Raw genomic sequence first — 10246 nt, 5'->3', positions numbered from 1 at the left:
CGGCCCGTTCCCATGGAAACCGGACGGCGCCCTCCCGCGACGCGATACTCCCGCGACGGGCGCGTCACGCGGGCGCGCTGAGGTGACGCGCGCGGGCCGGCGAGATGTGGCGCCGCCGCCGCCGCCGCCAGCGCTCCGAGCGGCCGGTGAGCGCGCTCGGGCGGTGGCGGGAGGCAGGAGGCGGGCGGCGGCACTGTGCTGCCATGGGAATAGTCCCGCGCCCCGCCCCGTGCGAGCGGTGCCGGCACCGGCACCGCGCGGAGCGAGGGGCGGCCGCCGTCCTGCCGGGTGCGGCAAAGGAGCGGGCAGCGCCGCTCCCAGACTGGGTGACAACCCCGGCCGGGGCCTGTCCCCGGTGCCCCGGGAGGGCGCGGTGTGGCGCGGCGCCGGGGGGGCGTCAGGAGGTTCCCGGCAGCCGAGAGTCGGCGGCGTTTCCGTTACCGTACGGGGGCGGCGGGAGGACGCCCTGCCTGGGGCGGGTGGCCGGGGAGGGAGAAATGCGCGTTCTTGCCGGGGTTCCTGCCTCGCGTTACCGGTGCCGGCGGTGGGAGGAGGGCGGCGGGGTCCCCCGGGCCGCGCTCGTCGCTGGCCGGGCGCAGGGGGCAGCCGCGGGGGCGTTTCCGTGAGGAGAGGACGTGAAGGTGGGGACGTGGCTGGGGCGGGCTCGGTGCGAGGGGTTCGGCGGCAGCAGGGGAGAGCGCTCAGGGGGCCGGCAGGGAAATCACCTCAGCCCTGGCGGCACTGCCCCCCCCCCCCCCCCAGCCCAACACCACCAGTTACTCCAGTGGAAGCTCCTGCGGGGCCACAGGCGAACGGGAGGGCACAGCGCACTCTGGGAAAGCTGCCTTGGGCTAATTAAATTGGAAAAAATTAAAACCCCAGTTGGCCAGGCATGAGGATAAATACGTAATGTTTATGTGGAGCCGCAGCGTGGGGAAAAAGATTAAAGCTGCTGATAACGCGTGCTTGTGGGTTGGTTCTGCGGGTTTTTTTCTAGCAATTAAAGTTTTAGATCCAGAATTTTTCCCAAAATGTATGTGTGCACAGAATATCCTGCCTTTATCTTTATGGAAATGCTGGGAAATTCTACCAATGAATTCCGTTATTTGTATTGTGACTTTTAAGCTGTGTGCTTTTAAGAAGCTTAATTTTTTGTCAGAACAATCCAAGAAACCTCCTTTTTTTTTTTTTTTAACTAGATAAAAATAAGCCCAGAAAAAATGTAATTACTTTTTGTTTCGGGGGGGAAGGTAAAAATGTATTGTGTAGTCATGAGTGTTAAGTAAAAGCTGCTCATCTGGGAAATAGATCTTGTTACCATAAGAGCAGCTCATCTGGAAAATAGATTTTGTTACTGGTTTAGTGCAGAAGATAGACTTTCCATTCTGGATGATTTCTGGTTTGCTTGAGCAATAAATAACAATATGAACTGAATTACATAAATCGTCTTTTGTTTCCTAAAATATTTTCCTAAACGTTTATATATTGTAAATGTTTCTAATTATTTTTTTAATCTTTTTCTTTATAGCCAAATATTTCCCAGTAATATTTTGGGAAACAGAAGGAAAATTCTTGTGTGTCTCAGGTACGCTGCTTTTCCGTCCCCTCAGAACAGACAGATTGCTTTTTACAGGGAGATGCAGCTGTTGCTGTGGTTTGGGTTTTGCATGTTCTTTTGTCAGAAATATTCAATAACATGGGTGAGACTTTCTTGTCTTGAAAACTATCAGTGCTTCTCTGTTTGGTGAACTCTAATCAAGGTTGTGTTTTGCTGTCTTAAGGTTTATTATTATTATGGCAATGGTTTTAGTTTTGTTGTTTAAAGGAGAGTTTGGTTGGGTTTTGGATTGGTTTGGGTTTTTTGTGGTTTTTTCTTTCTTTCTCTCCTTTCCTATTCATGCTTCTAGTTTTGGCAGTCTCTATGCAGCATCCCAGGATTTCTGGATCATACAGTCTGTGTAGCTACCAAGTCTTTATATTGGATGTGCTTCAACTTTTTGGTTTAGTATCTAAAATCATCTTATACCAATGATACTTACATGTGTTTCTCTGGGTTGGGAAATGAGTGTTCTACCTTCCGTCACTGGACTCGGGCCAGTGCTGTGGAGGTCAACTGTAATGTGTGTGTAAATGTTTTACTAACTTGTTGAACTCAGTTAACTTACAACTTGTTGAAATTCATCCTGTGTAATTATCTGAGCATGTTTCACTGCTTGTATTGAGTTACGATAAACTCAAATTTGAATAAAGCAACGCGACTGATAATTTCTGTGCCTCCATGACCTTATAATTTGCCTGATACATAGTCCACTCCTACTAGCTGAAAGCGAAGGTGAAGAAAAGCGCAGGCACAGTGTCTCTTGTCGCAGTGCTCCGAAGTGGTTTTCATTAGGAATCTCTGGAGTGGAATAGCTGTTGCTTGCATCCTGCTTCAGGTGTGTGCCTAATGTATTCATGATTCATGTTGATTGTTGCTGATCATTTATAAAGGTAGTAAGTAAAGCCTGATGATGATGGTATGTACATTCTACCTGCTGAACTGTTTGCTTACATTAATTAACTTGTGCTCATATTACTGTTATCCTGTTTTATTCTGATAGAAGCTAGGATTTTAAGTAGTTTGAGAGGAACTCTTTTGGAAACATTTTTCCTTCTCAATAACTAATCTTTTGTCTATATCTACCTTAAATTTTTTCTTCCATTCTTTCTTTTGACCCTCTCTTTCTGAATTCCTTTTCCGTTGCTATTTCTGTTATGCTCTGCCAATTTCCCCGTCTCATCTCTGACTTCTTAGTTTCCTCATCTATTTTTATGCTTCTTGTGAATGCTGTTTTGCTGGCGTGCTTGGGCAAATGGTCTTCACCACTCACTGAAAAGGCTCAGTGTGCTTGTTTCTTAATGACAGTGGACAAAAGTAAAATTCAAAGGTGGTTGTTTTGGTAATTTCTTGTCTTTACAAGTGTAAAGGTGTAATGGGAAAAAGTCGGGGAGAAGTAGAAAACGGTGGTGGATGTTTGAGAAGGGATAGAGAAGAGAAGGTTAGTGAGGGAATGTTTCATGGGCTAAGACTCATCCACTGGTAGATCTGGTGAGAAAAGTATGTGTTGTTGATGGCAGTTGCTCGGATATTTTCGGATCATCAGAGATTCTTGCATAAGGCTTGCATAAGGGTCACGTGTCGTTCGTAATAGGACTCTGGAGTTTGTTCTTAAGGCAGGTGCTTGGGATGTATTTGTGATGGTTCAGTAAGCAAAATCCTTGCATGAGAATGACAACACCTCTTCTGACCAACTGGAAGGTAGTACTCATTAATGCAGCTTATGTTCTGTTAAAACAGTACAGCTTCTTGGATTTTCAGTAGACCTCCTTGCTGTGGTGAAGCAAATGTGGGTAATGCCAGCTGCATCTTAGTACAAATCCATACCTATGAAGCTGCCAAATGGCTCGGCATTTTTCATAAGCTCTGTTCAGAACAGGACTTTTAAGTTTTGACAGGTTAGAATTAATTTTTTACTCATTTCCACATAAAATGTGAATGCTTTAGAGACTACTACAGCTGGGCGTCAATCTGTCACAGAGGGTGGCCAGGGCTATTGCCTGTTTGTGGAATTGTAAAGTCACTTCTTCCTTTCCTCAGAGTGTGCTTCTAGGGCAGAGTGGATCAAGAGTTTGTGCTTCTGCCCACAGCTCTCTGCCTTTACTAGGAACAGGAGGATACAAATAAAGGTCACAGAAGTCAGGCAAGGTTACCCTTCTGCAGTGGGCTGTGCATTTTGTTTGTGCCAGAGATAGCTGAAAGCTTAAGTGAGTTAGAGAGACACTAGAGGAATGACCCAGTGTGACGTTGTTTACTGAGAATGGGTAAAAGTTAATCTCACTTTGCTGTAACTGGGGACAAAGGTGAAGGATGGAAATAATAAAAGTAGTACAAGGGCTAAATCTGGGATAAAATGTAGTGGAGGATAAGTGAGGTTTTTGGGCATGTGAGAAAGGTGGGTGGAAATAGAGGCTATGTCAGGTTCACATAGAACGGGAAGGAGAGAGGTTAGGATTGGGAATTAATAAATGTAGCATAGAGATCACAAAGAATTTGAGAAAATAAATACAGTGGGGCTGAGCAGATTGCTAAAAGACAAGTGTTAGGGCTAGAGGTGGGTGAGGGTCTCGGGCAGAGCAGGTGAAAAGGCATACAAGTGGAATATTCAGTGCTGCAGGTGGATGGATGTGTTACTAAATGTCTGGAGAATGATAAGGAGCTGCTTGCAACTTCTGTATGCTGAGTGCTCCATGCGTATGTCAGTGCAGGCAATACTGCATATGGTGGGGCATCTGGCCACACGGTCTTTTCTGCTGTTAAAATGCAAATAACAAAGATAGCTATGTATTCTTTTTTTTCTGGGCACTTAATGAACCCTATCATTTCTGTACCTGTATCTTTCCTTTATTAGCATTTCTTAGGGAAAATATACATGCAAAGAGGTATGTGTTAACTGAGAGGAGGTGTAATTCAATCATGATATCCAATACTGTGTCACACACCTTTGAGGCTTTGGCTTTATTGAAGCTGTTGTTAGAAGCTGTGTAAGCAACCTGAGTGTTCAGGGCAACTGTGAGAAGGGTGGTGGGGTTTTGCTAGTGGGTGGGCGTTTTTTTTGTAATTTTGAAAATTAAGACTGTGTCAGGAGAAAATGGTGAAAAAACAAAATGAAGACAAAAAGGAAAGAGACGAAAAATACTGAGAGGCAGAGCCCAGGTGCACCTTACAGTTCAGTCCCTGTTGTGCAGCACAGGCTTTTTCCTGGGGATGCTGCTGTAAGGATATGGCTTCACTCTCTCTCTGTGCTAATCTCTCCCAGCAGCTGTTCATAGCCTGAGATGAAATTCTCTTTGTTTGTGACTCTGAATAACACTTGTGTTCTGCCACAGCATCTCAAGTGTGTAAACGTTAAAGTGATTCTGCCCTGAGCTTCCCTTTGCTGATGCTTCTTTTCAGATAATATTTGGGCTTTTTGGAGGTTCGGGGGACTCTAAATGTTGACAACCTGCAAGCCAAATCAGAGAAAAAAATTGTCTAAATAAAGTCAAAACTAGAAATACTGGGAAGCAAACTAATGCTTCTGCATTGTGGAAATGGAGAAACCTTTACTCTAAAAGAACAGTTTGTAGTTTTAGCACTAAATGCAGTAAATCACATCTTTTGGATGAGGTGTTGAAAAGCATCTAAAGGGCAGAGTATATGTGTATAAACTATGATTATTTTTTTTTGTGGTTTTTTCCTACAGACTTTTAAAGGAGAGGGCTCTTGGTAATTTTCATTCCTGCTTTTTTTTTTCTCTACAGAACCAACTGCAGCTCTATGATTGCTGATCCATGCTTGACTGCCTCAAGGGGTCCTGGCAAGATGGCATCTTCCAGACTTCCCATCCTTCTATCATTGGCATTTTCCTCTTTGTCCTTTGTTCTTTCCCATTCAAACAGGGAGATGTGGTTTCAGGATTTCTTTCCACCTAATGTGTGCCCTATATATGCCAAAGCCAACACTTTTTATGGCATAATGTTTGATGCAGGGAGCACTGGAACCCGGATTCACATTTACACCTTTGTACAGAAGAGCCCAGGTAAGACCCCATGTCAGTCTGTGCACTTGGAGTATGTTGACTTAGGCTGCAACTTCCCAAAAGAGGGTGGATATTTTTTTTTTTTTCCCAACACAGCATTTGGGAACAACTGAATATTTCTACAGTTTGTCCTTCAAATGGTCCTCTGGCAGATGATCATTGTCTGTTTCTGGTGGAGTTTTGCTGTGAAAGTACCTTTTTCATAGATCTTTCGAAAGTTTAATTCTGGATATACTGGAGAGTTCTGAATTTCCAAAGATTTTCATCTATGCGGCTGTTTAAAGGAATGTCTCGTTGAATTGGAAAGATGCTTACATTGTTCTTGTCAAGTTGCATGTTACCTTGAATTCTATCAAGAGATATTTAAATTCTGCATATGCTTATATGTCACATTTTGTAGCAAATTAAAATTGGTAAATGAAAGTTATAAGCACCAAAGGTCTGAGCCATTTTCAGGAGACCTCCTGTGCACAGGTGCACCACACTCCAGTATGTCTGCTTCTGACGTGGTGCCCAGGTACCCAAATTGGCTGCACTCGCAACAGGATTCAAGAGGGTGAATTAGCTTGGGTACAGTGAGCCAGCAAATTTGCAGACGTTGCAGATTGGCTGCTGGGACTCAGCTAATAAGCCCTTTAGGGCCATGCATAGTACCTATGAATTAGTATTTCACAACTAGCTTGGGGACAGAAGGGGAAAGAAATTTTATTAAGGTTAGGCAACAGTCATACTATATTGCTATAACTCATTGTAGTTCTCAAATGCAAAATTAACATACTTCTAGTTATAACAGCTTAATAAATTGCTTTTGAACTTGGAGGTTGCAAGGACAACATTATGTTAAATATGTTCCTGAAGTCAAGGAACAGTACTTGTTTTAGCAGAGTAACAGTACTGTTTGCAAGTGGAAATTAAGGATAGTCACCTTACAGGGGTTGCAGGCAACCTTTATGAAAGTAAAGAAAAAGACTGGAGGTGTTGACTGTTTCATGTAATGTTTTGTTTGTGCAGAAAATCTTCCTGAGTTGGAAGGGGAAATCTTTGAGTCTGTGAAGCCGGGTCTTTCTGCATATGCTGATCAGCCTGAAAAGGTAAGGTGCCCTCCTTCATCCCCTGTGAGTTGGCCTTGCTTCTGCTAATATGAGTTGGACTCAAACTAGCAGTTCAAGTGTTACTAATTGTAATTGCGGAGAGTCAAGAAAAAGTGTAAAGGTTCTACTGCTGGCTCTTTAAACCTGTCGCTCTACTTTTGTGAATTAGTTTCTACACAGTGAAATGGGAGCTGTTGTTTTACATATTTCATCAATGGAACAATGGCTTAATTGCTTAACTGCCATATATAACTAGACTATGTGCCTTTGAGAATTTCAAAGAAAAAGTGATTTTTGGCTCTAACAGCATCCATATTCAATGTTTATTTCCCCTATAGCTACCCCAAATATGAGTAAATATAATCTCCTGTCTCATTTACTAGTTATTTTCTCAGTTATTCATCTTGGTCGAAATTTTCAGTGCTGGTCACAGTTGAAATCAGCATATTTTGTTTTGATTTGCTTAGTTTAGAAGTATGGGGTTAAGACCATGTGGGTTTTCTTTTTTTAGTCATGTTACACTGACAAGCAAAGAGGGTTCATTTGACTGACTCCTAAAAATGATGAATTTTTGTGTGCGTGTGTATAGTTGGATATACAAGTTTATTTTTTTACGTAAGTTACAGAGAAGGGGAAGGAGAAAGACGCACTTAGCAGGTTAAGCCAGGCCTTAGTATTTCTCTAAGTGTATTCTCTGCTTCTGTAATCAGACTTCCAATAATTTGTTTGTTTTGATTCTTTGCTGTTATCTTTGGAACCGTGGCTTGGAAGCCAGTGATATGTAGGACTCATTTCAGTCAGGCTCAGTTAAATATTTGAGTACAGTTTTAGCTGAGAAATTATTTAGGTATAGGCAGTTACTCTTCTACTGCCTCTGGACTTTTGTTGTTTTGTTTATATGTGGAGTTTTTCAAAACACAGTTGGACAGTTCCATCTTCCACAATCAGATTTATTAATTAACATACATACACATTTATAATTTTAATAAATTGAAGTTAGGTGCCATCCTCTTTATTTTCAAATGGGGGGTAGTTTTGAATTCATGCTCAGTATACTCATTCCCTGCCACTCTGTTGGATCAGGAGTCAGAAACGAGCACACAGCAGAAAGCACTAAAATAGTCCTGTTGTTGTGATACCCAGGGCCATTCCTGAAGCAAACTGCTATTTTCCAGATCCCCTACACTGACAGTAAGCTCTTTCACAAGCTAAAGGAGGTGCCAGAGAAATGCTAGATTAGATACTCTACCTTGCGTGCTTTGAGTTGGGGACTAGCATAGGGGAAGTTTCAAGTTTCTCATTTTGCTCAGTTGCATTCAATGCTACAGGAATTTTGGTGTGAAACTTTATGGAAGAGAGAATGGCTTTTGGATTTTTTTAAACTTTGATGAGATCTCCCATGCTTTCACTAAGTTGTTTTGTTCGTTGGGTAGGAGAGGAGAAGAATTCACTCCAAAAGGAATTTCTAGACTTTTCTCAGGAGAATGTTTATTGCTAAAGCAGAACTGTATTTGTTAGAGCAGTGTAACTAATTGAGAGCCCAGCAGCAATGCCTGTACCTCATGTGGTAAGCAGTCTACAGCTGGCATTTTAATTACACTACTTGCTATGGACACACTTGGAATTATATTGCGTTTAGTGAAATCTGCAGACATTCCCCTTGACCCTGATAGTTTCAGTTAGTAATTGCACCATCTAGTTTCATCCTACTGCAAGATGTTTAGGTTTGTCAAGTAATCAATTCCCTTACCTGCCTTCATCCTTTCCAAAAAATACCTTCCACAAACAATAAGATTTCTCTCATGTAAGATATATCTCTGAATACACCCTTCTTTCCAATGCAGACATTCTCTTTAAAGTTCTAAGGAGTTGTCTAGCGCAGTTTTTATACTTATCTTGGGTGTGAGTGAGGTATCTTCTGCTATTGAATACTGGTTTCACTAGTGTTGAGGGAGAACTGGGAGGCCTGTTTTCTGACGGCCTGTAGAAGGAAGTCAAAAGAAAAACATCCTTTTCCTTTTAGGGTGCTGAAACTGTCAAAAGGTTGCTGGACATGGCCATAGATGCTGTGCCACCTCATCTCTGGAAGAAGACCCCAGTGGTGTTAAAAGCCACAGCTGGACTGCGCTTGCTCTCAGAGGAGAAAGCTCAGGCTCTGCTTTTAGAGGTAGTACTAAGATCTTTTGGATGCACTTGTATTGCTCCCCCTGTTTCATCATTCATGACTCGGTTCTCCATTCTGTCTAGCATGAGAGAATTTCAGCTGTCAAAAGTGATTGTAAACCTATGACAGCATGAAACTCGCAGACTTTCTTGTATGGTCCTGAAATCCTCTGAGTTGATGCAGATAGAAGGCATGGGGAGAGAGACCTATGATACTTTTTTCTTCCTTTCCTAGCCTTTGAAAGAGGAAGAATATTGTCTACTCCGCACACTTGTCTTATTTTCTACTGCTGTGAAAAAGAAAACTTTCTTTGTCACCCTCAGAGCAGAACAAGACTCCTAAGACCAAGGAATATAATCATAATTTCTTTCTTCAGGTGAGAGAAGTCTTTGAGGAATCACCATTTCTTGTTCCAGAGGACAGTGTTAGCATCATGGATGGGTCTTATGAAGGTATGTTTTAGAAAGGAAAAAGTGAAAGCGAAGAGAAATAGGGGGGGAGAGAAAGAGAGAGATCTTATGAGCGTGAGAGGGAAAGATACATGGTCACTAAACTGAGTGAAAAAATAAAAGCTTTCTAACCTTGTCTGAAACAATGCAATCCCGCTTTTCCTAGGTGGTGTTGAGGACTTGATCATCTGTTAGGCTACAAGTGCAGATACACAGAGATGTATGACTTAGCTAGATGAAGGTTCTTCTGAAACCTTCTGAGGTTCCAGACCAGAACCTCATCGCAGAAATAAGTATGCAGGCTAATGCAGGCTCACCCGCTGAAGCCTGCTCTTGGGAACCAGTGGAAAAAAAGTGGTGTCCCCTTCTGAAAGGCAACATGACAATACAGAGCAAGCTAGGAAGCTTATGGGAAGTGCCTTGTAAATTCTGCAGTATCAGCATTAAAAGTGACCTATTCTGATTAGCTCATCAAATTTTGGGTGAAAATTGAGAGCACTGTGAATATTAGAGGAGGATGAAGCATAATTGGCAAGTATTAAAAAATTAGATAACAAAACAAATAAATAATATATCTAAAAATATTCTGACCGGGAAAAATGCAGCTAGTAAAGTAGCAAAGGAAGTAACGTAGAATACAACAAAAGGTGAAATATGTTGTGGGTTTGGAGTGAGTGATGATTTTGCAGTGCAGAACAGACCACTGTAACATTTTGGCTACATATCCAGACATACTACTTTGGAGAACAGGCAGGTAATAATCCTTCTGTACAGATGCCTGAAAAGAGCCATCTGTGATGTTACGTTGAGTTCTGAACACTGCATTATGGCAGATGTATTGCCAGTTCAGAAGGTGTTCAAGGATATCAAGAAGAAACATCAGGATGCTTAAACTACCAATAAATGGAGGAAGATTAAAGAGCA

General features: G+C 42.5%; 1 protein-coding gene across 4 annotated transcripts in view; it reads left to right on the top strand.

Annotated features, from left to right (window-relative positions):
- Positions 1-47: 47 nt before the first annotated feature.
- Positions 48-10246, top strand: part of ENTPD5 (ectonucleoside triphosphate diphosphohydrolase 5 (inactive)) — a 29614-nt gene continuing 19415 nt past the window's right edge. For 2 of the 4 annotated variants that reach the window (XR_005105272.1, XM_037394265.1), the window contains exons 1-5: positions 1853-2435; positions 5341-5618; positions 6630-6709; positions 8733-8876; positions 9250-9325. Coding sequence is in view for 3 of the 4 variants with exons in the window: in XM_037394265.1 (XP_037250162.1) it covers positions 5357-5618; positions 6630-6709; positions 8733-8876; positions 9250-9325 (562 nt within the window). In the remaining variant the exon portion in view is untranslated. Of the gene's footprint in view, positions 147-1528; positions 1586-1852; positions 2436-5340; positions 5619-6629; positions 6710-8732; positions 8877-9249; positions 9326-10246 lie in introns of those variants that run through there. The other 2 variants (XM_037394266.1, XM_037394267.1) reach the window with 2 other exon arrangements.

The sequence above is a fragment of the Falco rusticolus genome, chromosome 7 (assembly GCF_015220075.1).
Source record: "Falco rusticolus isolate bFalRus1 chromosome 7, bFalRus1.pri, whole genome shotgun sequence".
Lineage (NCBI taxonomy): Eukaryota > Metazoa > Chordata > Aves > Falconiformes > Falconidae > Falco > Falco rusticolus.
Note: the sequence above shows the minus strand (reverse complement) of the source record. Positions and strands in the feature narration are given on the sequence as shown.